At 51.9% G+C, this 27,973-nt stretch overlaps 5 protein-coding genes across 6 annotated transcripts in view; 3 read left to right on the top strand and 2 right to left on the bottom strand.

Moving 5' to 3' along the window:
• The first annotated feature begins 435 nt into the window (after positions 1-435).
• On the top strand, positions 436-1,459 carry Msmp (microseminoprotein, prostate associated). Its single transcript, XM_051157115.1, has 3 exons — positions 436-612; positions 808-916; positions 1,279-1,459. Exons 1-3 carry the CDS (start codon positions 483-485, stop codon positions 1,457-1,459), a joined length of 420 nt encoding a protein of 139 aa, XP_051013072.1. The 5' UTR covers positions 436-482.
• Positions 1,173-6,020, bottom strand: Rgp1 (RGP1 homolog, RAB6A GEF complex partner 1). Its single transcript, XM_051157104.1, has 9 exons — positions 5,899-6,020; positions 5,452-5,586; positions 4,907-5,043; positions 4,559-4,642; positions 4,312-4,461; positions 3,932-4,078; positions 3,595-3,722; positions 3,251-3,440; positions 1,173-1,900 (listed from the first exon to the last, which is right to left on the bottom strand). Exons 2-9 carry the CDS (start codon positions 5,565-5,567, stop codon positions 1,677-1,679), a joined length of 1,176 nt encoding a protein of 391 aa, XP_051013061.1. The 5' UTR covers positions 5,568-5,586; positions 5,899-6,020; the 3' UTR covers positions 1,173-1,676.
• A 478-nt stretch (positions 6,021-6,498) lies between these two features.
• On the top strand, positions 6,499-19,479 carry Gba2 (glucosylceramidase beta 2). The gene is made up of 17 exons (XM_051157147.1): positions 6,499-6,917; positions 10,706-10,797; positions 10,991-11,106; positions 13,858-14,076; positions 14,313-14,552; positions 14,938-15,040; positions 15,180-15,333; positions 15,405-15,530; positions 15,718-15,890; positions 16,095-16,199; positions 16,380-16,487; positions 16,589-16,740; positions 16,854-16,960; positions 17,077-17,219; positions 17,298-17,413; positions 17,501-17,692; positions 17,946-19,479. Exons 1-17 carry the CDS (start codon positions 6,583-6,585, stop codon positions 18,222-18,224), a joined length of 2,760 nt encoding a protein of 919 aa, XP_051013104.1. The 5' UTR covers positions 6,499-6,582; the 3' UTR covers positions 18,225-19,479.
• Creb3 (cAMP responsive element binding protein 3) lies at positions 18,614-23,109 on the bottom strand. 2 transcript variants are annotated; one of them, XM_051157126.1, is made up of 9 exons: positions 22,868-23,109; positions 22,621-22,777; positions 22,470-22,540; positions 22,266-22,355; positions 20,573-20,679; positions 20,062-20,130; positions 19,182-19,266; positions 19,013-19,097; positions 18,614-18,933 (listed from the first exon to the last, which is right to left on the bottom strand). In XM_051157126.1, exons 1-9 carry the CDS (start codon positions 23,012-23,014, stop codon positions 18,614-18,616), a joined length of 1,131 nt encoding a protein of 376 aa, XP_051013083.1. In that variant the 5' UTR covers positions 23,015-23,109. The 2 variants fall into 2 exon arrangements, with proteins under 2 accessions (XP_051013083.1, XP_051013090.1); XM_051157133.1 differs by lacking the exon at positions 20,062-20,130.
• A 277-nt stretch (positions 23,110-23,386) lies between these two features.
• The window catches only part of Tln1 (talin 1), a 31,605-nt gene continuing 27,018 nt past the window's right edge, over positions 23,387-27,973 (top strand). The window contains exon 1 of the mRNA XM_051157162.1: positions 23,387-23,709. The gene's annotated coding sequence lies outside the window, so the exon portion shown is untranslated. The remainder of the gene's footprint in view (positions 23,710-27,973) is intronic.

Consider the following 27,973-nt stretch of genomic DNA (forward strand, 5'->3'; position numbering starts at 1 on the left):
CTCCGGTCCAGGCAGGGATCCCAGCACACACACCCCTGGAGGTGGTGGAGGGAGGGTTGATGGAATGCTTCCTCTCAGCAGGTCAGGGAGATCTGGGGAACCACCTGGGGCCTTCAACCTTCCCCCCCCCTTCAGCCTGGGGAGGTGCCCGGTCCAGGTGCCCCCTCCATGGTCACCTCCTTCCTCCTAGCTGCGCTGGGGCATGAATCAGCTCACAGCTTGTTAAAAGCTGGACCTCTTGTTTTCATGCCCTCACCTCAGGAAACAGCTACAGCTGGTCCAGCTCTCCTCAGCAGGGGGCCAGGGTCCTCACTTTATAAACATGCTCAGCCTGTGAGAGCAGAGGGCACTGCCATGGTATGAGACTGGAGCCCAGGGAGAGAGAAATTCACCAGTCAAGAAGCCAGACGAGGAACGTGCAGGGATAAGGCCAGAGGGATCTAAACAGAAGGCACTAAGGGTCTGAGAGCTGAGCAGCGGGAATGGCTCTAAGGATGCTCTGGGCTGGACAGGCCAAGGGGATCCTGGGAGGCTGGAGGGCCGCCTGCTTGGTGGTGTCTCTGCTCCTACAGCACCCAGGAGTTAACAGCAAGTGCTACTTCCAAGCTCAAGGTAAGGTGGATTGATGCTTAGGGGAAGGTGAGGGCAGTGATGCGGGCTGAGAGAGGACCCTGTGTTAGAGTATCAGGTCCTTCAAGTGCGGGACAGGAAGGACCACACAGAGGGGCAGTATGCACCGACTCTCTCCCACCCCAGAGCACAGGAGACCGCTGCTAACACTCCCCATGTCATCTCATTCTTCCCTAGCCCCCTGCCACTACGAGGGGAAATATTTCACTCTGGGTGAATCTTGGCTCCGCAAGGACTGCTTCCATTGTACCTGTCTGCATCCTGTTGGTGTGGGCTGCTGTGACACGTGAGTGGTCAAGAATGGCCAGAGGGAATGCCTCTGAAGTGACTGAGGCATGGCCAGGGAAGGACTAGATTTCTGCGAGGCGACAATAAACAGAAGAGCATCATAAGGCTGCAGATGTGAAGGCACCAACGGGAGAGGGGGGTCAAGGTAGCTCTGGAGGGAAACACTCCTGCTTGGAGCATTAAAGAGTCCTTCGGTGGGACTAGAGAGCCTGGTTAGAGTTGCAGAGGGGGGACTGGGGCGGGGGGGGGGGGGGAGGAGGGGAACGGAACGAGGATATGGAAGGGCGGCTCCGAGAGGGAAGGCAGGCCATAAAGGTGGCTTTTTCACTGTACTAAATCTCCCAATCTTTGGTTCTCTAGGTCCCAGCATCCCATTGACTTCCCCGCGGGGTGTGAAGTGCGCCAGGAGGCAGGAACTTGTCAGTTTTCCCTGGTGCAAAAATCTGACCCTCAGCTGCCCTGCAAAGGGGGAGGACCTGACTTAGAATGGGGCTCCGCTAACACCCCTGTTCCTGGGGCTCCTGCTCCCCACTCCAGCTGAAGGATCACCCATCTGCTGACGGCTCACTGCTGCTGCCACTTCCAGGAAAACCACTAGCAGCTGCCAATTTACTCCAAATAAATAAGTTAATGCTACAGCTGAAAGCCTGTTTCTCATTGCCTGGGCTGCTGGGCCCCAGGTGGGGAAAGTGGGCCCCACAGGAGTCCAGGGGTTGAGTTCTCAGTATCTTGAGATACGGTGGACATGGGAGCCCGTTTCAGATAGTTATGCTGCTGGTGCTAGGGCCCGGAGCAGCGTAGGAGACCAGGGTGGGGCTTGTAGGCAGCACTTTGATGGGGAGGTCCCAGCTGAAGGTGTCTACAGGCACCTGCTCAGGCCCTGTCCAGGTCACAGGCTCAGCCTGCTCCAATGGGGGCAGAAGTACCAGTCCCGGTTCTCGCGATGTTACAAATTCAAAATGTAACCGCCACTTCAAGGACACTGTGAAAGAAAAAGACAGAGATCGATGCTCTGAGACAGTGGTTCTCAACCTGTGGGTTGCAACCCCTAGAGGCAGGGGTTGCGGGGGGGGAGGTTGGGAGAGGTCTGGGGGGTATCAAACGATCCTTTCACAGGAGTTGCTTAAGACCATTGGAAAACACAGATATTTATATTATGATTCATGACAGCAGCAAAGTTACAGTTCTGAAGTAGCAACAAAAATAATTTTATGGCCAGGCGTGGTGGCGCACGCCTTTAATCCCAGCACTCGGGAGGCAGAGGCAGGCGGATTGCTGTGAGTTTGAGGCCAGCCTGGTCTACAAAGTGAGTCCAGGATGGCGAAAGCTACACAGAGAAACCCTGTCTCAAAAAACCAAAAAAAATAATAAATAATAATAATAATAATTTTATGGTTAGGGGTCACCACAACATGAGGAGCTGTGTTAAAGCATTAGGAAGGTTGAGAACCACTGCTCTAAAAGCCAAGTAGAAGACCAGGTGTGGTGGCACACGCCTGTCCCAGTGCTGGGTGAAGGCAGGAGGACCACAGTTCAAGGTCAGTTTGATGCCAGCTGGGGGACTACCTGAGACCCTAATATCAAAAATCCAACCAAACAAAAAGCAAGCAAATGGTAGGTGGTGAAAGAAAATGGCAGAATGTGTTTAGTAAACTGAAAAACTCAGCATCATCAAGATGGCTCAGTAGGTTAAGGAGACATGCCACCAAGCCTGATGGCCTGAATCTGACCCCCCGAGACATATACAGCAGAAAGAACCAACTCCAGAAAGTTCTCCTCTGATCTAAACACACACATGCTTCGATGCAGATGCCCCAATCCAAACACAAAATAAAATAATTAAGTGCATTTAACATTCTTTGCCAGGTGTGATGGTGCATGCCTTTGATCCTAGCTCGAGAAGAGAAGACAATCTGGTCTGGTCTACATAGTGAACTCAAGGCCAGCCAGAGCGACCGATGGGGGGAAGGGGTGTAAGATGGGGAGGAGAGGAGGGGGGAAAGGGAGAGGAGAGATCCTGTCTTAACAAAACAAAACGCACGCACACACACAAAATTTTTTAAAAAGAAAAAACAGATGGTATCCATAAAGAGGAAAAGGCACAGGGCAGAAAGCTTTGACCAAATACTTTGTTTTTTAAGGAAACTGGTGTTAACATGTTAGCCAGAGATGCCACTAAGGGCAGCAGTATCAACTACCTAGTAGGACCGGAGACCATCAAGACTCACTGCACTAAGGAAGCAGAGGTCAGTGCGTCCCAGGATAGGAGCGGTGCCCTATAAAGCTGCTAAGAGTTTAGGGGTCAGCGCATCTATAGTGGTCAGGTCCTCACCGATGGCAGTGCAGAAGCCAGGGGTGGAGCAGAGAGGGATGGGGAGAGAGAAGCTGGTTCTAGTTGTATGTAGGCAGGACTCCTGGTGCCGGGCGTGAGTCACATGAGACACTGAAGGGGCAGCTCCTGTCCCACGGCGCCGCTGATATTCAGGCTGCACTCGCTCTTCGGTTTGCAAGCTTACCGAGAACTGGGAGCAAGAAGAGAGGGGTATACCAACTGTAGGTTAGAGGTAGCCCCGAGGAACCCCAATTCCATTTCTACAAACCACCCCTCTTTATGTAGGGTGCCTTTTCCACCCTAGCCCTTCAGGCCAAGCACAGTAAAAGCTGCCCCATTCTCACCTGCAAACAAGCTACAGTTCCTTCCCCTAAGTTCAAGGTCCCCACCACGTCCTCGCCGAGTCTGTACACAGATTTGAAGATACCGAATGTTCCAACTTTGCCTCGGCCATCACTGATATTGTACAGATCTGGGGAGAATGAGATACCAAAAAAGGCTATAGTTTCTACTGGGGCACATCTAGGACTGAGCCTCAGGGGCCAAACCATGAGGCTTTTCTTTATAATGGGTACAAGACACTAGTGGACCCATGAAGAGATGTGGCAGGCAGGGAGGCTTCTCAGACAGGCGCCCACCGAGGAAAGGGCTGGAGAGGGGCAATTCTAAAAGGCTTCTCACGGAGGCTGCGGCAGGAGGTGGCAGCCATGAGGCGCTCCCCAGCTAGCTCGGCTAGCCATGAATCCTTCTTCCCACTTTCATCCTCCTCCAAGAACGGGCTGGATGGAGCCACAGCCTCGTCCCGGGGGAAGGGAACATCTTGAAGACCTAGAATGGATGAGTGGAGGCAACGCTGGGAGGAATCAGACGTACAAACAGACACCTAGTTTTAGACTCCAACCTGACAAGGCTGAATGGAGCCATGCTTGAGGCGTACACCTCAACTTACTCTCTACCCTCTCCCCAACACCCCCCCTGAAACCAGGGGTCCCTGCAGGTCGTCTTCCCACTACACTTTGCAAGCCTCTACTCCACCCTGCCCCTCCAGGAACCTAACTTACCAGTCAGGACAAGAACTCTCAAAGGGACTCGGAGTAAAGTGATGGGTGAATTGACACGCTGGCAGCCAATGGTCAGTTTGTAGACATACTTGACTGACTGGCCCCGAAAGGAAGGTGGTCCCTCTGTGGGCAGCACTTCACTGTAGGAGTCTGGTTGGGAAGCAGTAGTCAGGGCAGCTAGAGGCAGCCAGGGTCATCCCTCTAGGACACGCAGGAGGCAGTCCGGGGCTAGGGAACGATCACTTACATGATTTGGACTCTCCAGGCTCTAGCCTCAGGTCACAAAACAGAATTTTTGGTGGGGTGGAAAGGATACACTGACCCCTCTCACCTAGGAAAAGTAATAGAGACGCCAATGAAATGACTCTGTTGCCCATTACTGACCAGGGTCACACAGCAAGTAGAGCAAGGAGAAACCCACCAATTCCTTCTGCTGTGATACGGGAACAGTCTTGTAGCCCCCAATAGCGAGCTACCTCTTCCACATCACCAATGTGTTGGTGACCATATCATACAAGCAAGCACAGCTTAACTTTACCCTCGGGTGACAATGACTTCCTTCCCCTCCAAGACAAATAAATACTCTGTCTCTAACCTCGGTGTGGCAGAAAGACAGTCTGGCTGTCAGGCTGGACATCCGGCTGACTAGAGTCAGGGGGTGGCAGTGCCACTCGGCTCTCACTGGCATGGAACTGGCAGTGGATCTGGGCACTGGCCCAGGCCAGAGCCTCACTGTGGAAGAGGAAAAAAGAAGGAATGAGAAGATTGCTCCTGGCACTTCACAAAGGGCACTTTCCCTGCAAGACCGTCTGACAGGACCATCATAGTGACCAGGGAATCCGGAAACCCCCGAAGTGTAACCATTACACAAAGAAAAGTTCACCGAGTTCAAAAGGAGCGACAGAGAGAGGAGCAAAAGAGGGTAAAGGGGTCACGTCACCCACATCTTTTGTTATAAAGCCCTTCATTACAACAAGAGCACAGTGAGTGCTGACAAGGAGGTGGTGATGGTAGTTACGGGACAACCAAAGCTCTGATTTAGAACGAGCGACACTAGGCTTCCTCCCGGAAGAGCCACCTCCTTCCAACACTAGGCTTCCTCCCGGAAGATCCACCTCCTTCGGTACCAGCATCCCACACCTGGATGCAGAAGTGGCGGTCGGGGGCAGGGGATTCGTGACCGTCACCACACACTCCAGAGCCTCCCCGGCCAGAAATACAGGACCTCGACTCAGCTCAGCTACCACTTCAATCATGGCAGCTCCAGAACCAAATCTAGAAGGAAAACAGAGTGCCAAGAGTCAGTACAAGGGAAGGGAGGAAGGAGTATCTGAGACCTAGGGTTAGGTCCCCAAGGGGGCAAGAAATGGAGTTTTTCAAGTTTCGATGCTGGTGGGAAGCGCTGGCAGGCGGCGGATACTGACTCCGTACTGCCCACTGGAGGGTGTCGCTTTAGCCCTAGACCTCTCAGCGCCCAGAGTCGGGGTAGGTAGGCCCCGTGCGCCGCCTCCCGCAGGCCCCTGGTCTCTGTCCCCGCTTCCCTCGAGGCTCCACGTCCTAGTCCAGGACACCGCCGCGCATCCTCACCTGCCCGCCCCTCCAAGACCGGCTCAGGGATCGCTAGCGTCCCTGGTGTCGGTGGCGCGACGGAGGCGGGACTTCCTTTGTCACACGGCGGGGTTAGGCAGGCACCCCTTCCGGCCGGCCGGTCGGAGGAGCGGGGTGCTTCCGGCCGGAAGGGGCTCTCGTGGTCCCGGGGCTGCGGGTCACTCTCCCAGCGGTGGCTGGCACCTGAGCGCGGGCGCTGGGGGATCCCGGCCGGAGGGAGCGGGAGCCCAGCCCTGGAGACCCTGGAGCAGCGGCCCGGGGCGGGGCAGAGGGTCGCCGCCATCTCCTGGGCGGGCCCCAGGGGCGGTGCTTTGCGGGGCAGGTACCGCGGCTCCGCCCCCATCCGCGGAGCTGCTCGGCCTCGGGCCGGGCGAGCTAATCACCGCGGCCCAATGAACACAAGGCCCAACCCTTCCCGCCTAGGATCTAGAGACGCTACCCAAGGAGAGCCGGTGGCCACTTCTTGCGTTGGCCACTGCCTCGGCTGCAAGAGCGCTCCGACTTAATCCAGAGATCAGCTTCCCACTGCTCTCCCCCCCCCCCAGCGTCCGGCCCTCCCCGTACTGCACCTAACTGCAACTGGCACCCGCGATTCGAAACGCCAGAAACGTGTCAGAGGAACCCGAGGCCACCAGGGTCGTGAGGACCCAGGATCCAGCGAACATGGTAACCTGCATACCACCCTCCGAGCAAATCGGCTGTGCCAAAGGAGATTCGCGAGTTTATTGTACTGAAGATACCGGGGACACTGACGTTGTGCGGGTTACAGACTGCGGGAGTCCTGAAGACAGTGGACCACAGAATGAGCCAGGCTACTGCAATTCAGAGGACTCGGGGCAGCTGATGGCCTCCTACGAGGGTAAAGCTGGGGGCTACCAGGTGCCTCCTTTCGGCTGGCGAATCTGCTTGGCTCACGAATTTGCAGAGAAAAGGAAACCCTTTCAGGCCAACAACATCTCTCTAAGCAACTTGGTGAAGCATTTCGGTATGGGCTTGAGGTGAGTAGATTCCGTTGCCTAGAATGCCTTGATTCCTTTGTTCCCACTCGACTCCCTGCGAAAGTGGGAAAGGGTGGGCGCCTGGTTCCAGTCAAGTATGCCACGTCCCCTGCACTCTTTAGTCCTGCAGTTTTTGAGCGTGGGACCGTAGAACATTTTGGCCACCTTCTTTTCCTAGCATCTTGTCTTCTTCGCCAGAAAGAAGGAATGTGTAGTCCTGTAGTCTGGCTTTCCTGGTTAGGCTCCCTCCCAAGCACTTCCTCCTTCCCATACTTCCTTCGAGATTAGCTATACTTTGTAGCAAGGTACAAGTCCCGTTTTCTGTAGTACTTGATACAGTGTTTTGTTTTTCGAGGAGGAGGTTCTCCGGCCTGCATTCCCCTCAGCGGCTTATGCTGCTTCCTTTCTCAAGCTCTGATTTCCTGGCTGTTGTCAACCTCTGTATGTGACAGGCGGCTTCTGATACAAAGAAGTAAGGTTGGAATTGGGCAAAGCAGTGCACGCTGTAGTGCTACCTACTTGAGGGGCTGAGACAGGAGGATAAATTGAGCGTGAGCATCACAGTGGAGGAGAGCTGGGCCCCACTGAAATCCTTCCCTAGACCTCTAAGGGTGACTTCTACCAGCGATGCCGGAGCAGCCCCAGTGCTCTTGTGGGTCTGTCCGAGCCTGCCTTAGCTTTTCCTCCTACCCCAGAGGTTACAAACACTCCAGAGCCCGTACTATGGAACCTTCTGGATTCTCCACTGAGTTCAAAGACTAGTGATGAAGTACCATACCTAGTAACAGGGAAGAGATGGAGATGAAGACAGAGAGCACCATTCTGAGTCAATTCACATAGAAACACAGCACTGGGGAGGGAGGTATAAAAGTTGAGAAACTCAGCCCCAAAAGCCTCTAAAATAGGGAAACCTTCCTTGCCCCAGGCAGTGCTGTGGGACTGCGGTGGGAAGGCCACTTACCTAACCCTAGCCCTGGGCAACCGGCAGGCCTGGTGCTGCCTGGACATCTGGCTCCTGCGGGCAGCCTATCTCAAAGAATCATCTCTCCAGGCTCTTTATGAAACTGACTGTATTAATTACTTTTTTCTTGTCTCCATGATCAAAACCAGACAAAAGTAACTTAAGGATTTATTTTGGCTCACAGTTTGAGATTGCACTCTGTCATGGCAGAGAACACGCTGTAGCATAGCCAGTAGCAGTGAGCAACAAAGGGTAGAACTCTGCTATCTTCCTCCTCCTTACTCAGTCCAGGACTCCAGCCCATGGGATGGTGTCACCCACAGTTGAGGTGTACCTCTCCGCATCAATTAGCCGAATAGAACCATTGCTCATAGGCATGCTTGTAAGTTGTCAGTAAAATTAGCAATCATAGTGTTCCAGTCCAGCTTGGACTCCAAAAGCCTTTGTATCAGATGGGATCTCCGGACTGAGACAGGCACCATGGGTGGCATGTGATGAGGAAAAGGGCAAGAACAGGTGTATATTCATCCTAGCCACTGACCATGAGCGAGTCACAGAGGCCTCAAGCTCTTGCTCAGCCCCTTGGACCTTGGCTCCCCATACTTTGATAGGGTGGGAATCACCCACACAGAACTTGTGGAATGGGATGAGGCCCTACACTGAGGAGAAAGCAGAGACGAGAATTCAGAAGGATCATTTCTGAGCTCGGATTGACATACAGGGAGAACTGAATATGTCAGGGTACCCCTCTAGCGAGGAGACCTGAGGGCACCCTGTCAGGAGTGCTGGCAGAATAGGTATCAGGGTCTCAGCTTAGTGAGAATTCAATTGCGCGTCCTTTAGCCAGGGTCGCTTAATAAATATTTACTACCAAATAGTCCTTCGTTAGGCCTATTTTCCTACCTTGTAATTCTCCAATCCTTTCTGCTTTCTCATTGCTGTCCTATTCTAAACTGGCGAGGACTTTCAAGCGTTACCACCATAGCACCTTATCCTCTGTCTCCCATGCCTTTCTTTCCCCTGCCCCCAGAACGCACCACTTCTGTTCTTTTTACTATATTTCTCCCCTCCCAACTCTTGCTCCAGTCTGCCGTCCACTGCTCCACGTCCACTGTTTGTACATCCATTCACTTACAAATTCCTCAGATACTTATGGGCTGCAGGTCCTGTGCCTTGCCCCATGCTTAGAGCTGTGGGTGACATTCAGCCAGTCTTGGTCACTGTCCCTTAACACAAGGAACTAAAACATTTGTCATGCTCATGTGAGGAACACACTGCAGTTACAAGGCAGTGTCATTAGGAGCTGAGATGTGTGTGACAGGCATCATACCTGTCACAGACGTCCCACTTGATGGCTTTCTTATCTGTTAGGCTATTTGGTCTTTCCGTGGTTCCACACGGTTCCCAGGGCAGAAGTTATTCCCATTTTGTAGGTGAGAAAACAAAAGCTTGAGGGCTCATGGGCCTGATAATTTGCTTGCTGTGACTGAACGGTGGGCACAAAATGATTGGCTAAGGAGAGTGGACATGGGAAAGACTGACAGGGCTTGCTTAGCGGCCCATCCTGAGTGAGAGTGTATGAGGAACAAGGCTAGAAGGCAGGCTGAGGCAGATGTGCTAGCCTTGGAACTGCAGATATCCACTCACATGTCACCTTCCTCATCGCTCTCCTGTGAGCACAGAGCAAGGAGCAAGAACAGGAAAACACTGTGACTTTTCAGAAAGCTTTACTGTGGTGGGTATTCTGACTTTGTTTTATTCTCTTGAGACAGGTTCTCACTCTGGTGCCCAGGTTGTCCCAGAACTCATCATGTAGCCCAGGCTGCCCTCAACCCCAAGTGTGATCCATCATGCCCAGTTAATTGATTGGGTTTCTGGAAAAGCAAAATCTGAAAACTTAGTTAAATGCTGAAGGGGGCAGGGGTAGGGCTTAAGAGGAAATGGTCTAGGATCTATAAATAGTTATCTTCAGCTGAGATGATTTGTTTCTCTTCTACCTGGTATATTCTCTACTTTTTTACTTTTTATAATCATAAATAAAAATCATTTTTAAAACAGGAAGTCCTTTTGGCAACCTCTACTTGTTTGGAATCAGGGGGATGTGAAGAGGAGGATGTAGCCAGGAAGGGGCAACTGGGCCTTCCAGGACAGACAAAAGCTCCTGTGGGGGCTGGAGAGATGGCTCAAAGGTTAGCAGCACTGACTGCTCTTCCAAAGGTCATGAGTTCAAATCCCAGCAATCATATGTTGGCTCACAACCATCTATAACAAGATCTGTATACCTAATAAATAAATCTTAAAAAAAAAAAAAACAAAAAAAAAAAACAGTGCTGTGGAGTTAGAACAGTCAATTTCTCTCAGAATGGAGAAAGCAGGCATCGTACACTAGTGCCTGGGCAACTGGGAAGAGAGGGATTTGAACTAGAGTAATTCAGAGGAAGACAGCTTGGAAGATACCATGAAGCCCATGCCAGCCTCACACTTGTGATCCTCTGCCTCAGCCTTCAGGATGCTAAGGTTATTATAGGAATGGTCATGGAGGTTGGCATCCATGGGACATCACGGTGGGTGACAGGGCAAAGGGAGAGGGCTGCAGCTGGTAAGAAACAGCCCACTTAGGCTGAGGGGTGGCGCACACCTTTAATCCCAGCACTCGGAGGCAGAGGCAGGTGGACGGCTAGCCTGGTCTAAAAAAGAAGTCCAGGACAAGCCAAGGCAACACAGAGAAACCCTGTGGGTGGGGGGGAGACAGAGACAGAGAGAGAGAGAAAGGGAGGGAGGGAACGAGCCCACTTACTGTCTACTCACATTGACACTTGCCCCTCAGGTACTTGAAGTGGTGGTACCGGAAGACTCAAGTGGAAAAGAAGACCCCTTTCATCGACATGTTCAATTGTGTACCCCTGAGACAGATTTATGGTGAGTCTCAGCCCAGCTGCCCTTTGCAGAGAGGGCCTCACGTCCATGAATCCACAGAGTCAGGCAAAAGGGCTTCCAGCTTATGCATGCCACATGCATGGCTCCATTTCTTAGGTTTCCAGAGCCCAGGCAGGAGATGTGGGCTTGCTTTCTTCCTCCAATTCTCCACTAACCATCTTAACTTCCTTTGTAGGTTGTCCCTTGGGTGGCATTGGAGGAGGCACTATCACCCGGGGCTGGAGAGGCCAGTTCTGTCGTTGGCAGCTTAACCCTGGAATGTACCAGCACCAGACAGTCATTGCAGACCAAGTAAGAGCCAGGAAAGGGAGTGGGGGTCGGGCAGCCAAAGGAGTGACTCTTGGCAATCATAGGATGTGACAGACAACCAATGGTCCAGTTCAGTAGACACTTTCAGGATGCTGAACCCAGCCTGTGCTAGGATGGACAGACAATAGGTTAAGATGAACACAGAACACATGTTCCTTGAAAGACTAAACCCGCTGATAATTCCCATGCATGTCTCCTGCCTAGCTCAGTCTTCTGAGAACTAGCTCAGCCAGTACCCACCAAAGAGTAGACAATCCCTGGGTCATTTAAACTGGCTAAAAGAACATTTGTAACTGTGTGGGGTGGTGCATCCTTACTTGGGGGTCAGATATAAAAGGATCAGGAGTTCAAGGCCAGCCTTAGTTAGGAAGTAAGGCTGAGACTAGCCTGGATGACCTAAGACCTTGTCTCTCAAAACAGGGGTGGGGGCAGGTGGGAGGGCAGGGGGAGTGGTGAGATGGCTCAATAGGTAAAACCACACAGGTCTGACAACCCTGGGCCTACCGGATGGGAGGAGAGACCCTCCATGCAAACTTGTGTAGACTGTTTACTATGGCATCTGCATGCTGTGACATACATGGGTGTGAAAGTCAGAAGACAGCTTGTAGGAAGAAGTTGGCTCTCACTTTCCACCATGTGGGCTTGGAAATTAAACTCAGGCTGTTAGGCTTGGTGACACGTGCCTTTGCTTGCTTAAGCCATCTTGGGCTGGCTCGATTTTTTTTTTTTTTTTTTTTTTTTTTTTGGTTTTCGAGACAGGGTTTCTCTGTGTAGCCTTGACTGTTCCTGGAGTCACTTTGTAGACCAGGCTGGCCTCGAACTCACAGCGATCCACCAGCCTCTGCCTCCCGAGTGCTGGGATTAAAGGCGTGCGCCACCACACTCAGGACTGGCTTGAAACTTTATTTAAGAAAAAGAACATTTGAGAAGACCAGAAGAAAGAAAACAAAGCCTAAAAAGTCATGGTGATAAAAAGATGTCCAAGCCAGGCATGGTGGCACACACCTTTAATCCCAGCTCTTGGGAGGCAAAGGCAGGCGGATTGCTGTGAGTTCAAGGCCAGCCTGGTCTACAAAGTGAGTCCAGGACAGCCAAGGCTACACAGAGAAACCCTGTCTTGAAAAAAGAAAGAAAGAAAGAAAAAAAAAAAAGATGTCCAGCACTAAGTCTCCTTACCTGGATTTGTAAACCTTTAGGCAAAGGTGAGCCCCCGGCTGCATCTCTCTTGTCCCTGGGAGTCTCTGACCTTCCTCACTTTCCTATGTCCCTTCTCTCTGACCTTATTCACTTTTCTAAAGCTTCAGGTTTTTCGTTTCTATTTCTGTATCTGGGCCTGAACTGGCAGTATATGAACTGCCCTTCACCATAGCTCTCACATGACCTCCCTTTCTGATCCCCTTTTCCTGAGAGATACCTCCAGCTTTCAGTTTATCTGTGAAGGACAGATGACTGGCCATTCCTAAACCATATCCTTCTCTTCTCAATTAAGTTCAGTGGCTGTGCTCAATGTCTGAGCTCCACCCCCAGCCCATGCCTCATCTCTTCTGTATTCCAAGGGGCATGTCTTTCGGAAACATGGCTCTGCAGTGACTATTGCCTGTGTACTGTGTCAATACACTGTGGTGGGCTTTGGGGACATTTATATTAAAAACAGTCCTACAAAATACCATTAGCATTATTTTACAGATGAGGAGTTGGGACCCAGAAGGCATTAGTAACGTGCTCAAGACAGTGTGGTAGGGAAAGGATGCCACTCAGAGTTAGTCCTTCTTGCGATAAGGAGCTGGTCTTAACCATTTGTACTTCATCAACAACATGAAAAATTATTTTATGGCCAGGCCCATACCTGTAAGCCCAGCACTGAGATAGGAGGATCACCAGTTCAAGGCTAGCCTGAGCCACAGAGCAAGACTCTATCTCAAAAGATAGAAGAGAAAAAAAAATCTTCTATATGATAAAAACACCAAGCGTAGTTGGGAGCTAACAAAAGAGCTGCTAAGCCCTCAGCATTCCTCCTCTCTGGAGCCTGCAGTTTTACTGGAGAAATAAAACTTGGAAAACATGGAAACTGCCACTGTGAGAGTGTGTGCTCCGCTAGTGACGCAGACAGCATTGCAAAGACTTTATTTGCTCTTTGCACACACGCCGGCTCTGTGATGTCCACTTCCATAAGCTTGAATTGGCCCCCGCCTTCAGAATAAGCCATGGGACAGTTGGGGGCACAGGATAGCAAATAAAAACAGTGACTAACTTACCAAATACTAGGATAAAGAGGAATGGCCATGGCTCCGTGTTGGAAGGAGGAAGAGGGGGTGTTTGACTTAGCCCTTGAAAGATGAGGCGATGACTATAGGCAGAGTCTTGAAGGTGTTTGTGTGACCAGACCGCCCATGAAGAGGCAGAGGCCAGGCTATTCGGGCTTTGAAAGCCAGGTTAGAGTTTAGAATTCAGCCCGAGTGCTTTAGAAGTCAGTGAAACATTCTAAGCAGGGATTGGCACATACTTTGTTAGATCATTTTCTGCTACCAAGAGGCAGAGCTAGTATAGGCCTGACTAAGGTACTGAGATTAGGCATGAAGGCAGAGGCAGGAAACATGATGGAGGCTCACGGAGCTGGAAGGAAGGCCTGAAAGACAATCTAAGGCTATAGATGACAGCCCGAGAAGGGAGGAGTGTTTTAGGGGAGGGGACCAGAGTGTCACTTGTTCTAGCCTGTCTGCTTTCTTGATCAAGTTTACAGTATGCTTGCGGCGGGATGGGCGGACTGTGTATCAGCAAGTTCTGTCCCTGGAGCGTCCAAGTGTCCTGCGCAGCTGGAACTGGGGCCTGTGTGGTTGCTTTGCTTTCTACCACGCCCTCTATCCCCGAGCCTGGACAGTCTATCAGCTTCCCGGCCAGAGTGTCACCCTCACCTGCCGCCAAGTCACACCCATCTTGCCCCATGACTACCAGGTGAGGCTTCCTCCAGACCCACCACTGCTGCCGGTTTTGTGAACGTCACACTGGTTCCCTAGCCTTCCAGATCTTCTGGTCCACCAGTTTCCTGGAAATATGGGAGATGCAAGGAAGATGGAAGGGGATCTAGTGGGGAATATTTGAGAAGGTTCTCCATGCCCATGGCTGGTCCTGAGGAGTGAGTGGAGCCACACATGGGGACACTGAGACTGAGTCCAGTCTTTTATCCCCAGGACAGCAGCCTCCCTGTAGGCCTCTTTGTGTGGGACATAGAAAACGAAGGAGATGAAGCCCTGGATGTGTCCCTTATGTTCTCCATGCGGAATGGATTAGGAAGTGAAGATGATGCCCCAGGAGGCTTATGGAATGAGCCCTTCCGCCTGGAACAGGACGGGACGACCATACAGGGGTTACTCCTTCACCATCCAACCCCTCCAAACCCCTACACCATGGCTGTGGCTGCACGATGCACGGTAACGGAGGAGTCCACTCTATGCTGCCCCCTGGGAGCCCCGGCCTCACAGCCTGGCCCCAAACCTACTCCCTGTCCCATAGTCTCTGTTCGTCAACTCCTCACAGCCCTCAGTCTCTGGCACTCAGAGGTGACAGTGTAGAAGAGATGTGCCAGTAAGAATCCAGTGTGCAGGGCTGGGTGGTGGTGGCGCACGCCTTTAATCCCAGCACTTGGGAGGCAGAGCCAGGTGGATCGCTGTGAGTTCGAGGCCAGCCTGGTCTACAAAGGGAACCCAAGACAGCCAAGGCTACACAGAGAGACCCTGTCTCGAAGAAACAAAAACAAACAAAAAAGAATCCAGTGTGCTTGTACCTGCCCTCACAGAGTCTTTGGCTCCTTAACAGGCAGATACCACAGTATCCTACATCACAGCCTTTGACCCTGACAGCACTGGGCAGCAGGTGTGGCAGGACCTACTGCAAGATGGACAGCTGGACTCCCCTGCTGGTGATGGGGGCTTGGCTGGGAGGTGTTGGGAACAAAGGCTGTGTCCTGTCTTAGGACCAGGGTGGAAGGTCCTCGAGTTAGCAGTTCCCAGCTGTGGGGCTCACGGAGGTGCCTGTGGTGATTCCTCTGTGATTCTTAGGCCAAAGTACCCCAACACAGAAAGGAGAAGGTGTCGCTGGGGCTGTGTGTATCTCCAGGAAGCTGCCACCACGAGGTCGGTGCTGCCTGGAGTTCTCACTGGCTTGGGACATGCCTAGGATCGTGTTTGGAGCTAAGGGCCAGGTCCACTACAGGTAAATGCAGGGACCCACAGGCCCGGGGCTCTGGCCAGAGCACCTGTTCTTACGCTTTCTTTCCATCCCAGGCGGTATACACGGTTCTTTGGTTCAGATGGTGACGTGGCACCTGCTCTCAGCCACTACGCACTGTGCCAATATGCAGACTGGGAGAAGAGAATCTCGGCATGGCAGAGCCCAGTGCTGGATGACAGGTGCCAGTGAGCCCTCTTGTACTTCCTGCTAGGCACTTAATTTCAAACAGGATGATCTGTGTCTGCCCACCAGGCAGTAGGGCTGGGCCAGGACTCACTTAGTGCCCCTACTCCTCTGAACTCTAGAATCCAATCCTTTATTCCTCAGAAGCTCAAAAAAATCTTTTCCCTCCTCTTGGCTTCCCAGATCCTTACCTGCCTGGTACAAATCTGCATTGTTCAATGAATTGTACTTCCTGGCTGATGGAGGCACAGTATGGCTGGAAGTTCCTGAAGACTCCCTACCAGAGGAGCTGGGAGGGAGCATGCATCAGCTCCGCCCCATTCTGCAGGACTATGGGCGATTTGGCTATCTTGAGGGTACGGGTTGCTGGTGGGCTGAGGTGTGTCAGGCTAGCTATGGTCCTGCACAGCGCAAGATGACAGACTTTTCCTATCCCAAGGTACTGATGGGAAGGGATAAAGGTGGCCCATGGAAAGTTGACTGTGCCCTCCTTCCAATTTCTGAAGAGCACCCAAGGGGAAGCTTGGATGCTGGCAACAGTGTCTGTCTCATTCCTACAGGCCAGGAGTATCGCATGTACAACACGTATGACGTCCACTTTTATGCTTCTTTTGCCCTCGTCATGCTGTGGCCCAAACTTGAGCTCAGTCTACAGTATGATATGGGTGAGAGTAACTGGCCTCAGCTTTCTTTACCCTTGAGCCTTTATTGTCTCTCAGAGGCCATGTCCTTGCCCTTCCCCTAGGCATACCTGTACCTTGCTTATTAGTTCTTCTCTGGGGTCACACACACAGCACCTGCTCACTCCCTGCTTCCCTCACATACTTGTGTGTCTGCTCCCTCAGCTCTGGCAACTTTCAAGGAGGACCTGACACGGCGACGGTACCTGATGAGTGGCGTGATGGCGCCTGTGAAAAGGAAGAATGTTATCCCTCACGATATTGGGGACCCAGGTAAGATTCCGCTACCCCAATGTCAGCTTCTGTCTATCAACTTTTATACCCTCTACCCTGTCCACCAGTGGAGACAAACCAGGTCCCCTCCCCTCCAACAGATGACGAGCCATGGCTCCGGGTCAATGCATACTTGATTCATGATACTGCGGACTGGAAGGACCTGAACCTGAAGTTTGTGCTGCAAGTTTATCGCGACTATTACCTGACGGGCGATCAAGGCTTCCTGAAGGACATGTGGCCTGTGTGTCTGGTAAGGAATGAGTAGTGTCCAGTCTACCAGGGACATGGCTGGTGTCCTGGGAGAACTCAGATGGCTGGTATCTTTCTTAGAACCTAAGTCTTCAGTGTCTTGCCCCTCTATAGGCTGTGATGGAATCTGAAATGAAGTTTGACAAGGACCAAGATGGCCTCATTGAGAACGGAGGCTACCCAGACCAGACCTATGACGGATGGGTCACCACGGGCCCCAGGTTTGGGGGTGGGGGTTTCCAGGTCTGAGGTGGGGAACTGGGCACGTAGGATGGTAGTGCTCATTCATGGAAGGGGCTGGAGCTGCCAGTCTCACCCAGTCCCTGTCCCTGAGCAGTGCTTACTGTGGAGGGCTGTGGCTGGCAGCTGTGGCTGTGATGGTTCAGATGGCTGTTGTATGTGGGGCCCAGGACATCCAGGAGAAGTTTTCTAACATTCTCTGTCGAGGCCGAGAAGCTTACGAAAGACTGCTCTGGAACGGTGAGTAAAAGCAACCTGGGACATCTTAAGCCAACTACAGGGACACAGCAGCGTCACTTTGCCCTTCCTCTACTCCAGGCCGCTATTACAACTATGACAGTAGCTCCCACCCTCAGTCCCGCATCGTCATGTCCGACCAGTGTGCTGGACAGTGGTTCCTGAGGGCCTGTGGCCTAGGAGAAGGGGACACTGAGGTGAGAGACTAGAAAAGGCAGAAAGAGGGGCTCCCTGGAGGCGGGAAGCATGTATAAGAGACTCTGCCCCTGCTCTTGCTCCTCCAGGTATTTCCTACCCTGCATGTGGTCCGTGCTCTCCAAACCATCTTTGAGCTCAATGTCCAGGCCTTTGCAGGAGGAGCCATGGGGGCTGTGAATGGGATGCAGCCTCATGGTGTCCCTGATAGATCCAGTGTGCAATCTGATGAAGTTTGGGTGGGTGTGGTCTACGGCCTGGCAGCCACCATGATCCAAGAGGTAATATAGTCCCTTTCCATCCCTTCATCATTTGTAATGGATCCAGGAAACTTCCTCTAAATGTATGTATGTATGTATTTCCACTAAATTTATCCCAAAGACACCCTAATGCCACCTTATCTGTCCCTTTTCCCTGCTCCACATTCCACCTCTTGCCTTTAGGGCAAATGGCCTACTATTTTATCTGCTAGGCTAAGCAGTAAGTGTCCCAAGAGAGCCAGTTATTATGTATGACTTCTACCTCTCCCCACAGGGCTTGACTTGGGAAGGTTTCCGGACAGCTGAAGGCTGTTACCGCACCGTATGGGAACGCCTGGGCCTGGCTTTCCAGACCCCAGAGGCGTACTGCCAGCAGCGAGTGTTCCGCTCCCTGGCCTACATGCGGCCATTGAGCATCTGGGCCATGCAGCTGGCCCTGCAACAGCAGCAGCATAAAGAGAGCAGCAGGCCAGTGGTCACACAGCGGACAGGACTCAGCACAGAGCCTGAATGTGGACCGAAGAAACCTCTGTCAAGCCTGAGTCCAGAGTGAGCACTCTGGACTGTGAGGCCCGGCCTCTGCACTGGTCTGCGCCCCGTCCTCCCACGACTCCTGCAGCCCTGAGCCAACTGGACAATCGTGCCCCTGCCCTTCTTCCTCCTGACTGTGCCAGTAACAAGGGGCTGAGGAACCACTTATTTATTTCTTTCCCTACCTGCTGCTTCGGTGGATGAAATATTCAAAGCCAGTACATTTCTCCAAGTCTATTCTTGGGACAACAGATAAACATGGGTATCAATAAAAGACCCAGAAAACTAGTAAGTGTGGTGCGTCTGAGTTCCCAGGCATCTAGTGGGGCCCAGGAGCAAAAGCCAGCTCCCCTGCTCCTTGCTGTTTGAAGACGACAGCAGGCCTCAGGCTAAGGACTCCCAGACCCTCATCTAGCCTGAACACCTGCCCTGCAAGATGACAGAAGGGCTGCGAGCAGGTAGCCATGCCCCATTTTCGGAAAGATTTGCCTGGAGGGGAAGGTTGGGGTCTGAGGTCTCTGAGGAAAGATCAAGGAGTGCCCAGTCCAGGGGCGGCTCTGCCTGAGGCATGTGGTAAAGTAGGCAGAAGTTGGCAGCCAGGAGCATGTGTTCTGAGCGACCCAGCAACTGGTGTGCGCTGTGCTTCGGTAATTCTGGCTGCAGGACAGGCAGCTGCTGCTCCTGCTGCTGACGGTCCTCACTGGGGAGGGCACGAAGCTGGCGGTGCAACACTGAAGAGACAAAGACTGGTCAGGAGACAACGCCACGAAAGCCCTCTACCACAGCCCACGCCCTCAGGTGTGCTCTTACCGACATACTCAGCTGGCACGCGCCCCCTTGTGTCAGAGGAGTACATAGCAGGTACCAGAAGAAGACAGAAAGAAAACAGGAGGACCTAGAACACAGGAAAACGGAGATGAAGGGCTCAGGTCATACAGCCTGGTTCTGCCAAGGAAAGGCTCTCTCGTCCCATCCTCACCAGGACACATGTGCTGCCACTGCTGGTTCTGTTTGCTATCTCAATCACCATGGCCTGAAGTTTCCTCAGCTGACCTAGAAGGGACCTAAGGGAAGAGAAGAAACAGTGGTTAGCATGCCTTGGACTAGCATGCTGAGGTGCAGTGAACGCTGCTGTTTAAGGCCCCCCACTCCACTGCTGCAGTGGATCCAATCTCTTAACTTCCTTGCCATTTCTCCCCCAAATAACTTCTTTGCGCACAAATGCCTGTAGTTCCTTACTGAAACAAAAAATAAAATTTCTCTGCCCTGACTTAAACCTTCAAGAAAACGTCTCCAAGGCTGATCAGCTACGCATGCAGCCCTCCCACGGACAGTGTACACCTTCTGGGTGCACCCCGTGCTAGAGACTGTCTTCTCTCCACCTAGAATGTTTTACCCATCCAATCCCATCCCTATAACTGCAACTGCTCTGATGCTGGGGACCTCTATTCAGTCTTTTACTTCCTCTTTCTCTATCTTGATCCTAGTTTCTCCTTAGCTTCTTATAAAGTGATTCTCCATTACTTGAGTTTGAGACTTGGTGAATGCCAACCACCAGATTTCTGCATTTAGGAGTTATCCAGTTAGAAATCATGTAGAACAATGGGAACAGTGAGAAAGCATTAAGAAATTTATAATGAGGCTGGAAAGATGGCTTAGTGGTTAAGAGCACTGTCTGCTCTTCCAGAGGTCCTGAGTTCTATTCCCACCAACCACATGGTGGATCTCATCCATCTAGAATGAGATCTGATGCCCTCTTCTGGCCTGCGGGTGTACATGCAGATAGAGCGCTCATACACTAAATAAATATTTTCTTAAGAAAGGAAGGAAGGAATTTATAACTATAAATGGTTGCTTACAGATTCTGTTCCTCTAGAAGTTGTACTTTGTTCTGCAGCTCCTGATTCTGGGCGGTATATTTCAAGACCCTGGAGGACAACATAGATAACATGTCTGTGTCCTCCCTTCAAAAACATCAGGCTTCTAACTCCTCCCCCCCACGATCTTTCTTTCTTACCTGTTCTCCAGCCCCCCTACATAAGGCTTCTAACTGCCCTCCCCCACAATCTTTCTTTCTTACCTGCTCTCCAGCCCCCCTACATAAGGCTTCTAACTGCCCTCCCCCACAATCTTTCTTACCTGCTCTCCAGCCCCCCTACATAAGGCTTCTAACCTTCCCATGATCTTTCTTTCTTACCTGTTCTCCAGCCCCCCTATATAAGGCTTCTAACTGCCCTCCCCTACAATCTTTTCTTACCTGCTCTCCAGCCCCCCTACATAAGGCTTCTAACCACCTCCCCATGATCTTTCTTACCTGCTCTCCAGCCCCCTACATAAGGCTTCTAACCACCCCCCCATGATCTTTCTTACCTGCTCTCCAGCCCCCCTACATACACCTTCTTCTTCTTGCGGCTTTCTTGAGCTGCTCTCTTGTTGCGAATCTTCCTCCGTACTCGTTTTAGAACTTGTTCCTCCCCCTAAGAGAAGATGGGGAAAAGGCCACCCAAGGTGTATTATTATATGCCTGTATATTATTATGTACCTGCCTACATTACATAGGTATGTTGGAAAGCAGCTGAGTTCAACTGTCTTCCCAATCAAAGACTCCACAGCTTCTCTGATCAATAGGCATTCATCTTCTGTGTGAACATATCCAAGGGCTGGTGTCGCCTTAGCTGGACTCACTTTGTAGACGATGCTGGCTTCGAACACAGAGAGATCCGCCTGCCTTTGTCTCCTGAGTGCTGGGATTAAAGGTGTGCGCCACTACTCCTGGCCTAGACTTTTTTTTTTATTACTATTTTTATGTGTAGGATGTTTTGCCTGTATGTATATCTATGTATGATTTGTGTGCCTGGTACCACATAGGCCAGAAAAGGGCGTCAGACCTCCTGGACTGGAGTTACTGACAGTTGTGAGCTGCCATGTGGTTGCTAGGGCTCGAACCCCGGGTCCCCTAGAAGAACAGAAAGTACTCTAAACCACTGAGCCATCTTTCCAGCCTCTAATTTAATTAATTTTTAAAAATTCCTCTTAAGCTAGGTGTGGTGGTACATGCTTGTAAGCTAGGCACTCGGACAAGCATGCATGAGGTGCTACATCCAAATCTCACTGGGTGGTGGCCAGTGTGAAGGAGGACCAGACAGTTACTGTCCTGGGGACAGCAGCTCTATTGATAATTTCCAAATTACATTTTCTTTCCTACTAACACATTGCTCCCGCATCTTGTAATGGTGGTAGAGGGACAGGGGTCAGTGTTTCGTGTAGCCCAGGCTTGCCTGAACTCAACATGATGCTAAGTCTGGCCTTTAACTCCTAAACCTCCTGCCCCAAATAACTAAAGGTCTACATAACCAAAGGTACCATGAAAACATTAAAAAGGCAAAACGTAAACGACATATAGACGTTTGCTACAAAAACTAGCTGCAGTAGCGAATGCCTACAATTCTAGCATACACTTTGGGACATGGCTTTGCACTTGTGAAGACCTTTCTATCTCTGCCTCCAGAGTGCTGGGACTATAGAGGTGTTGAGCCACCGTGCCCATCTTTGCCAATTGTTTTTGCTAGACTGGTCCAGAGCCTCTCAAACACTTCTACCATGGAGCAAGAGGTGACGTACTACAATAACACTAGACTCTGTCAAGGCCCTTCCTTTGCAGTCCATTTCGGGGCTCTGTACTAATGCTAGCTGACATTTTCAAAATTATCTCTTGTTATGTGCTTGTGTGGAGATCAGGGCACTTGGAGGAGTCAATTCTCTCCTTCTACCATGTGGGTCCCAGGGACAGATACCAGGTCATCAGGCCTGACAGCGAGGGCCTTTTCCTACTGAGCTGATGATTTTGAAAGGAACACCAACATGTGTCTAAGCCCCACAAGATAGGGATCTACCTCGGCATCTAGCCTATTCTCTCTACCTGTCCCAGTTTCCCACTGGAAGCATGTTGGCTTGGTTCCTGACCTCAGTCCTTTTTCAAGGGATTGATAGAAATAAACGGAGTTTGCCTACTTGGGGTCACCCTAACCCCCTCCAGCTTTTGTTCCACCAACAGGAACATTACCTTAGTAAGAGGAAGTGTTGAGGGCAGAGTAAGCCCCTCCTTCTCCAAGAGCCTCTTCTCTTCCTCGGTCAGTACCAGCCTAGAAATCTCCTAAGGTTGTAGAATATAGTGGAGAGAGAAAAGCATGAGGATGTCAGGGCAGAATGTGCGAATCCTGGCCCTCTGCAAGGTGAGGTAATCCTGACAAATCAAGTCCAGTAGTACCTGTTCTGCTGCTGTTTCCTCCACACGAAGTGGAGTTACGTGGAACCCCTCCTTTTGGAAGCTCCCAGTATCTGCAAAAGCGAAAGTAGGACTAGCTAGGCTTGTGAGCTCTCTCTCTCCTCGTCCCCATGGCGTAACATTTCACACTCACCTAGATCTATGGAGACATGCTCCTGTGGGAGGGAATAGCTGTGGTCATGGCGAACGGAGGAGCTGGCAGAGCTGAAAACATCCAGCGATGCCGAGGGGCTGAGCAGAGAGCTCAGGAAATCCTCTACCTCCCAGTCGCTCAGTGCTTGCACCGAGTTCTAACAAATTCAAAGGGCCCTTGCTTTATCTCCGTACCTTGGGTCTCACAGCCGTCGTCGCTAGCTTCCCCACTCTGAACGCCCACCCACCTCGGAAGGCGGCAGCTCCAAGTCCAGCGGAGCCTCCACGTCCTGCTCAGTCGCAGCCCACAAATCTCCGCTTCCCTCAAGCAGGAAACCCAGCAGGTCCTGATCACCAGGATCCAAAGCTAGCAGGTCCTGGTTACCAGGATCCATCTGGGATATCTACGGATAGAAATCCCTCCACGCAGATCCAGTCTCCGAACGTTAGGCACGGCCGCTCTCGGTCTGCCAAGCCGGGTCTACTTACCTTCGTCGCTCTCGGCCATAAACCACAGCCACCTCCCAGCTTCTAGTCTCCTCAGCTTCCAACACAACGGAAGTGATGCTCACAGTCCCGTGGCATCCTGGGACTTGGAGTTCCCGACTCCAAGTCGGAAGTGGCTCCTGGACTAAAGCCACGTCCCGCGGGCTATGCAAATTGTGGGGACGTTCCCTACAGCTTCCCACACCCCAGGGCGGGGATTCTGAGGATCCGGCCCCGCCTTCGCCGCGAGCTAGGAAAAAAAAAAAAAAAAAAAAGAACTTAAAGAGTCTAAAATCAGAACTTTGGCTCTGTTCGTTCGGGCGTTTTCTCTCCAGCGCGCCGCGCCCTCGCTTCCTGCTGGGGAGGGGCGGCCAGGCTTCGCGGGCGTGCGAGCATCGAGAGCTGAAAGCCAGAGCAGCTTCCTGCGGTCTCGGCGACCATAGAGCGCGGACCCAGGGCGCCGCCGGCGGGTGGGGGAAACGTCTCCAGGACGGAAGCGAACCGAGAGTGTCGAAAGGGAGGGCGAGGCCGGATCCCCGCGAGCGACCGGGAGAACAAGCAGGGTAGCGGGCCGGCGGGCGGGGCGCAGAGCCGGGCAGCGCAGGTAGGCCGGGGAGGGCTGGGCCCGAGCTTCTAGGTGGGGCGGCGGGCGGGGCGGCCCCCCCCCCAATTCCTCCTGCATATCCTGTGTCCGGTCCGGTTGGGGAGGTCAGCGTCTCCCAGTGCGTTTCGGTTTGGGTTTGGAAGTAAGCTAGCCGTGTGGCGAGTGGCAGGCCCTTTTCGTTCGTGGGAGTAGGCAGTTCTCTGTCTCGGCTAGGTTTTTGGGGAGGAAGGCGTAGGAATGGGGTGGCTGTGGGACACTGGGCGGGGATGGGCTTTGGTGCTAGCCGATCAGTGAGTCTATGGTTAGGAAAAGCTTTGGGTGAGTTTGGGGTTAGGCGCGGCCGGGTTTAGAAGTTGAAAGAGCTGGACCACCTTTAAAACTTTAGCTACATGGTGAGTCAAGTCGGCTTCACGTGGGTGACATTTAGATTGAGGTCAGTTATTTTGTTTTCCGGACCGAGCAGCACAAGTCAGAGTACAGGGTCGGATTTAAGATCAACAACGGGAATTGGCTTAGAAGCCCGTTTTAGGGACTAAAAGCCATTGTCGCGGTCAGTGTTAAGAATAAACAGTGAAGAGGTGAATTAGGAAGCAAGTTAGAAGTGAGCTTTGGGATTAGGGGTCAGTATTTAGGGTTGGGGGATCTGGGCCTAGAGTAAAAAAAAAAAAACCGCTAGATTAGTATGAGTGTCTGCTAGGAAAGGGATGAATTTCAAAGTACAGTGAATTCGGAAACACACTAAAGTCAGGACTAATGTTAGGGATTTGGTGGCAGGGTTGGGGGTTGAGATGGCAGCTACGGTTGAACAGGTAACATGTAAGAGGTTGGCAGCAAGTAGCCACCTTTGTTTTCTGGTGAGGTCTCTCATTCCTGTGTAGTCACACAGGCTTCTTTTACCCAAAGAGGTGACAGGCCAACTTCAGGCCAGAGGCCTGGGCTTCAGCTGGAACTGCCAACATCTGGGACTCCACGGCTTTCTGAGGGATATCTGGACTGTGCTGTGCACTAGGTCGGAGGTGGGAAAATGGAAAGAGACCCAGGAGTCAGACAAGGTCTAGTCATGAGTGAGGAAGGCTAGGTAGGGACGAGGAGGCCCGTGACTGAGGGAGAAGCTGACCAAGGAAACACTTGTCAACTGGGTTCTGACAGTTGAACTCCACAGCGTCCCTCCGCCTCTCAGCCCTCCATGGCCCTACACTGCACACCCTTTATACTATAGATACTTTCTTGGTCTTTTAGCGCTTTTCCTGTTGTTCATCTTAACCCTCCATTTCCCGCTCTCTTTCCCCATCTCTTACACATCCTCCTTTAGCTTCTGTCCCTCAGACCTGAGCTTTTGCATCATCACATACCTGCATGCCACCCGGTCACCTACTGAGCACCCTCCCCCCCAGCTCTTGCTGTGTGTCCCCCTGGCCTCTGAACCGCCTTTAACTTCTAGGTCCAGTTGTAGATCCCCTTCCCCCACTCCCCAACGGAAAAGAGGAAATGATACCCAAAGAGGAAACTGGGTCTTACTGATCCCACGCCCAGCCAGGCCACTGACCACACCCCCATGTCACTCCTAGCTTGACCCTGCCACTGACCACAGCGCTATCCCCTGCCCAGCCTGATTCAACCACTGGATCTGCCCAACGCTGCCCCTCCTCCCACGTCCAGGGTTACTTAGACACTTGTCAGCGTCCCTTCACTACCCCGACCCCAGCCTAATTTAGCCACTTACCACATCCCTAACTCTTCTGGAACTCCTGACCTGGCCTCTGACCTCACTCTTGTCCTTCCCCAAGTTTAGTCACTGTCCACAGAATCTTCCTTCTTCCCCCACCTGGCTCAGTTGCTCGCCTGCTCACCAGACATGTCTGTTTCCTACCATCTCCTTCCCAGTCTTTTTTTTTTTTTTAACCCCCAGTCATCCCCAGTCACAGCCTGATCATGTCAGTAACCCCACCTACAGACACCACAGAGCGTCCCTCTTTCCCCACAGCTGCATCCTCCCCCCCCCCACGTCCCACCCTAGCCCCACCCCCTCCCCTGCTGGTTTTACCAACCCTGAAGCTATCTTGCCAGTGCATGGCTGCGGGGCACTGGAAGCTGACTGTGGGCTCAGGCTTCTGCGAGCTGACAGAAGAGGCTCGGGTGTCAGTGTACCTTTTTTCTCAGTGGCAGCTCCTCTCCACACAGCTTCCACTCTGCTTTATAGTCTCCTGTACTAACACGGTCTCCTCCTAACTTGGCCCCAAAGTTGCGCTCAAATCCAGTTCTGGGGATGCCCCTGTTCCGAGCTGCCTTGACCACCCCCCCATCTCCTCTTGGCTTTTGCCTTTCTGTCTTAACCCTGACTTGCCCACCACTGCTCCCTTGCAGGTGCCCTGTGCTTCAGCCAGCTTTGCCTACTCACTTTCCTGAATGTTCCTCCACGATTTCCTGCTTCTCCGCCTTTGCTAATGCTATTCTCTCTGCCTGGGACACCACCTTTGACTCATCTTCGGCAGACCTAATGGAGAGAGCTTGGCTTTGGAGGCAGAGAGACCTGGGTCCGGATTTTGGCTTCACAACTTACTGTTCGGACAAGAAGTTTGGAAAAGTATTTTAACATTCTTGAGCCTGGGTTTCCTTATCTGTAAACATGGAAATACCGATACCTACCTTGCAAGGTTGTTGTAAGGATTAACTGAAATTATGTATACAATGCAATTATAGTCAATAAATGACAAACCATTATTACTTTTCATTATCTTCATGGTTTTAAAATCCTAACTTCAAATGATACCTTTCATGGATGCTTTTCGCTGCCACTTCCCTAACCTAAAGAGATCCCTTTTCTGAGCATACATGTTTTGGCTCTTTTCACATCCTGCCCTCTGTTGTAACTCTGTATTTTGCTTATCCACCCACCTGGAAGGCTTGCAACCTACAGAAAGCAAAGTCTAGGTCTGATTCATCTTGGGTCCCAGCCACTGAAAGTTTGGCTGAGGGCCTTCCCACAACAGGCCCTCAGAGAACGAATGGAGGGAAAATGTGTGCATAATGGAAGGGGAAATATCAGGGACCTGGGCGTCGGGGCCTGGTGCACTGGCGAAGAAATAGTGTGTGTCATGTGGTACCTACAAGAAGATAGGTCTTTTGTAGGGGCCGTGAACCCAAGTTAAGATCCATGTAGAGGCAGCAGGTAGTTTTGTGGCAAAGAGTCCTGTGTCTAGGCTAAGGCGCCTCGGTGAAGAATGAAAATACGTGTATGGATATGGAGGCTGTGTTGGAGGAAGTCAGGTCCAGCCCTTCAGCTGCCCTGTCCAGCCCTAAATGAGCCTCTAGCAGCCCAAGGCCGGATATGTCAGTCTCACCCACAAACCCCTCCCCCCTCCCAGCGGTTGAGGACTCAGAGGCCAAATTTGGTAACAGACTGAGTGTTATTCCCCCAACCCTCTTACATTCTGACTCTGTCTCGGCTTTCTCTCTCCTTTTGCCCTCTTCTGTAACTCCCTATCTTTCTGCAGTTTCCTCTTGAAGGTACCTGCACTGATGATATTCCCCATACACCCCAAAATTCCTCAGTCCTGGTATACTTGCATTCCATTCCTTGCTGGGATTTGACCTCCTGTACTCCACACCCCCCCCCCCCAATTGCCCAATGCCTCTGGAATGCATCTCAGGAATGTATTGAGGGAGGAGGAGTTCTCTGGGAGAGGGACGTGGGGGGTGTTGTTGCTGTTCATAAAACATGATAAAAGGGACCAGAGTTCTCAGATCAGGACGGGGAGCGTCTACTCATAGTTGCAGGGGTCTTGTCCTTTGCCACCCGATGTCCAATGCCTTGACTTTCTTCTCTCCCACTTAATCGTATGGATAGCCCAGAGGTTAGGGCAGGCATGACTCAACTCCCTTATCAGGGTCTTAGCAGAGGAAGAAGTGGGGGTCCTTACGTCCGGAGGAAGTGGGGGCAGAGGGGCACACATGCAGCTTCAGCCTAGGCTGAGTGCCCTTCCAGTCCTGCTCCGGCTCCTCAGACTCTGCTTCTCTGACCCTCCAGCTCTCACGCTCCCACAGCCAGGTCTGCCCCGCCACTGGGAAATGAGGAGGGCAGAGAGGTGGGATGGAGGAGTTTGGGAGGGTCCTCTGACGGGGGTAATGGAGAGCAAGCTCTGCTACTTTTCTTTTGCAGTCCTGGACTGTGTATATACTCAGAAACTTTCTCCTAGCCATTGATCCTGGTATTTCCTCCGTCTGTGTCTGCTTTCTCTCAAGACTTTGAACTCTCCCGACCCAT

Source organism: Acomys russatus, chromosome 2 (genome assembly GCF_903995435.1).
Source record: "Acomys russatus chromosome 2, mAcoRus1.1, whole genome shotgun sequence".
NCBI classification, from domain to species: domain Eukaryota; kingdom Metazoa; phylum Chordata; class Mammalia; order Rodentia; family Muridae; genus Acomys; species Acomys russatus.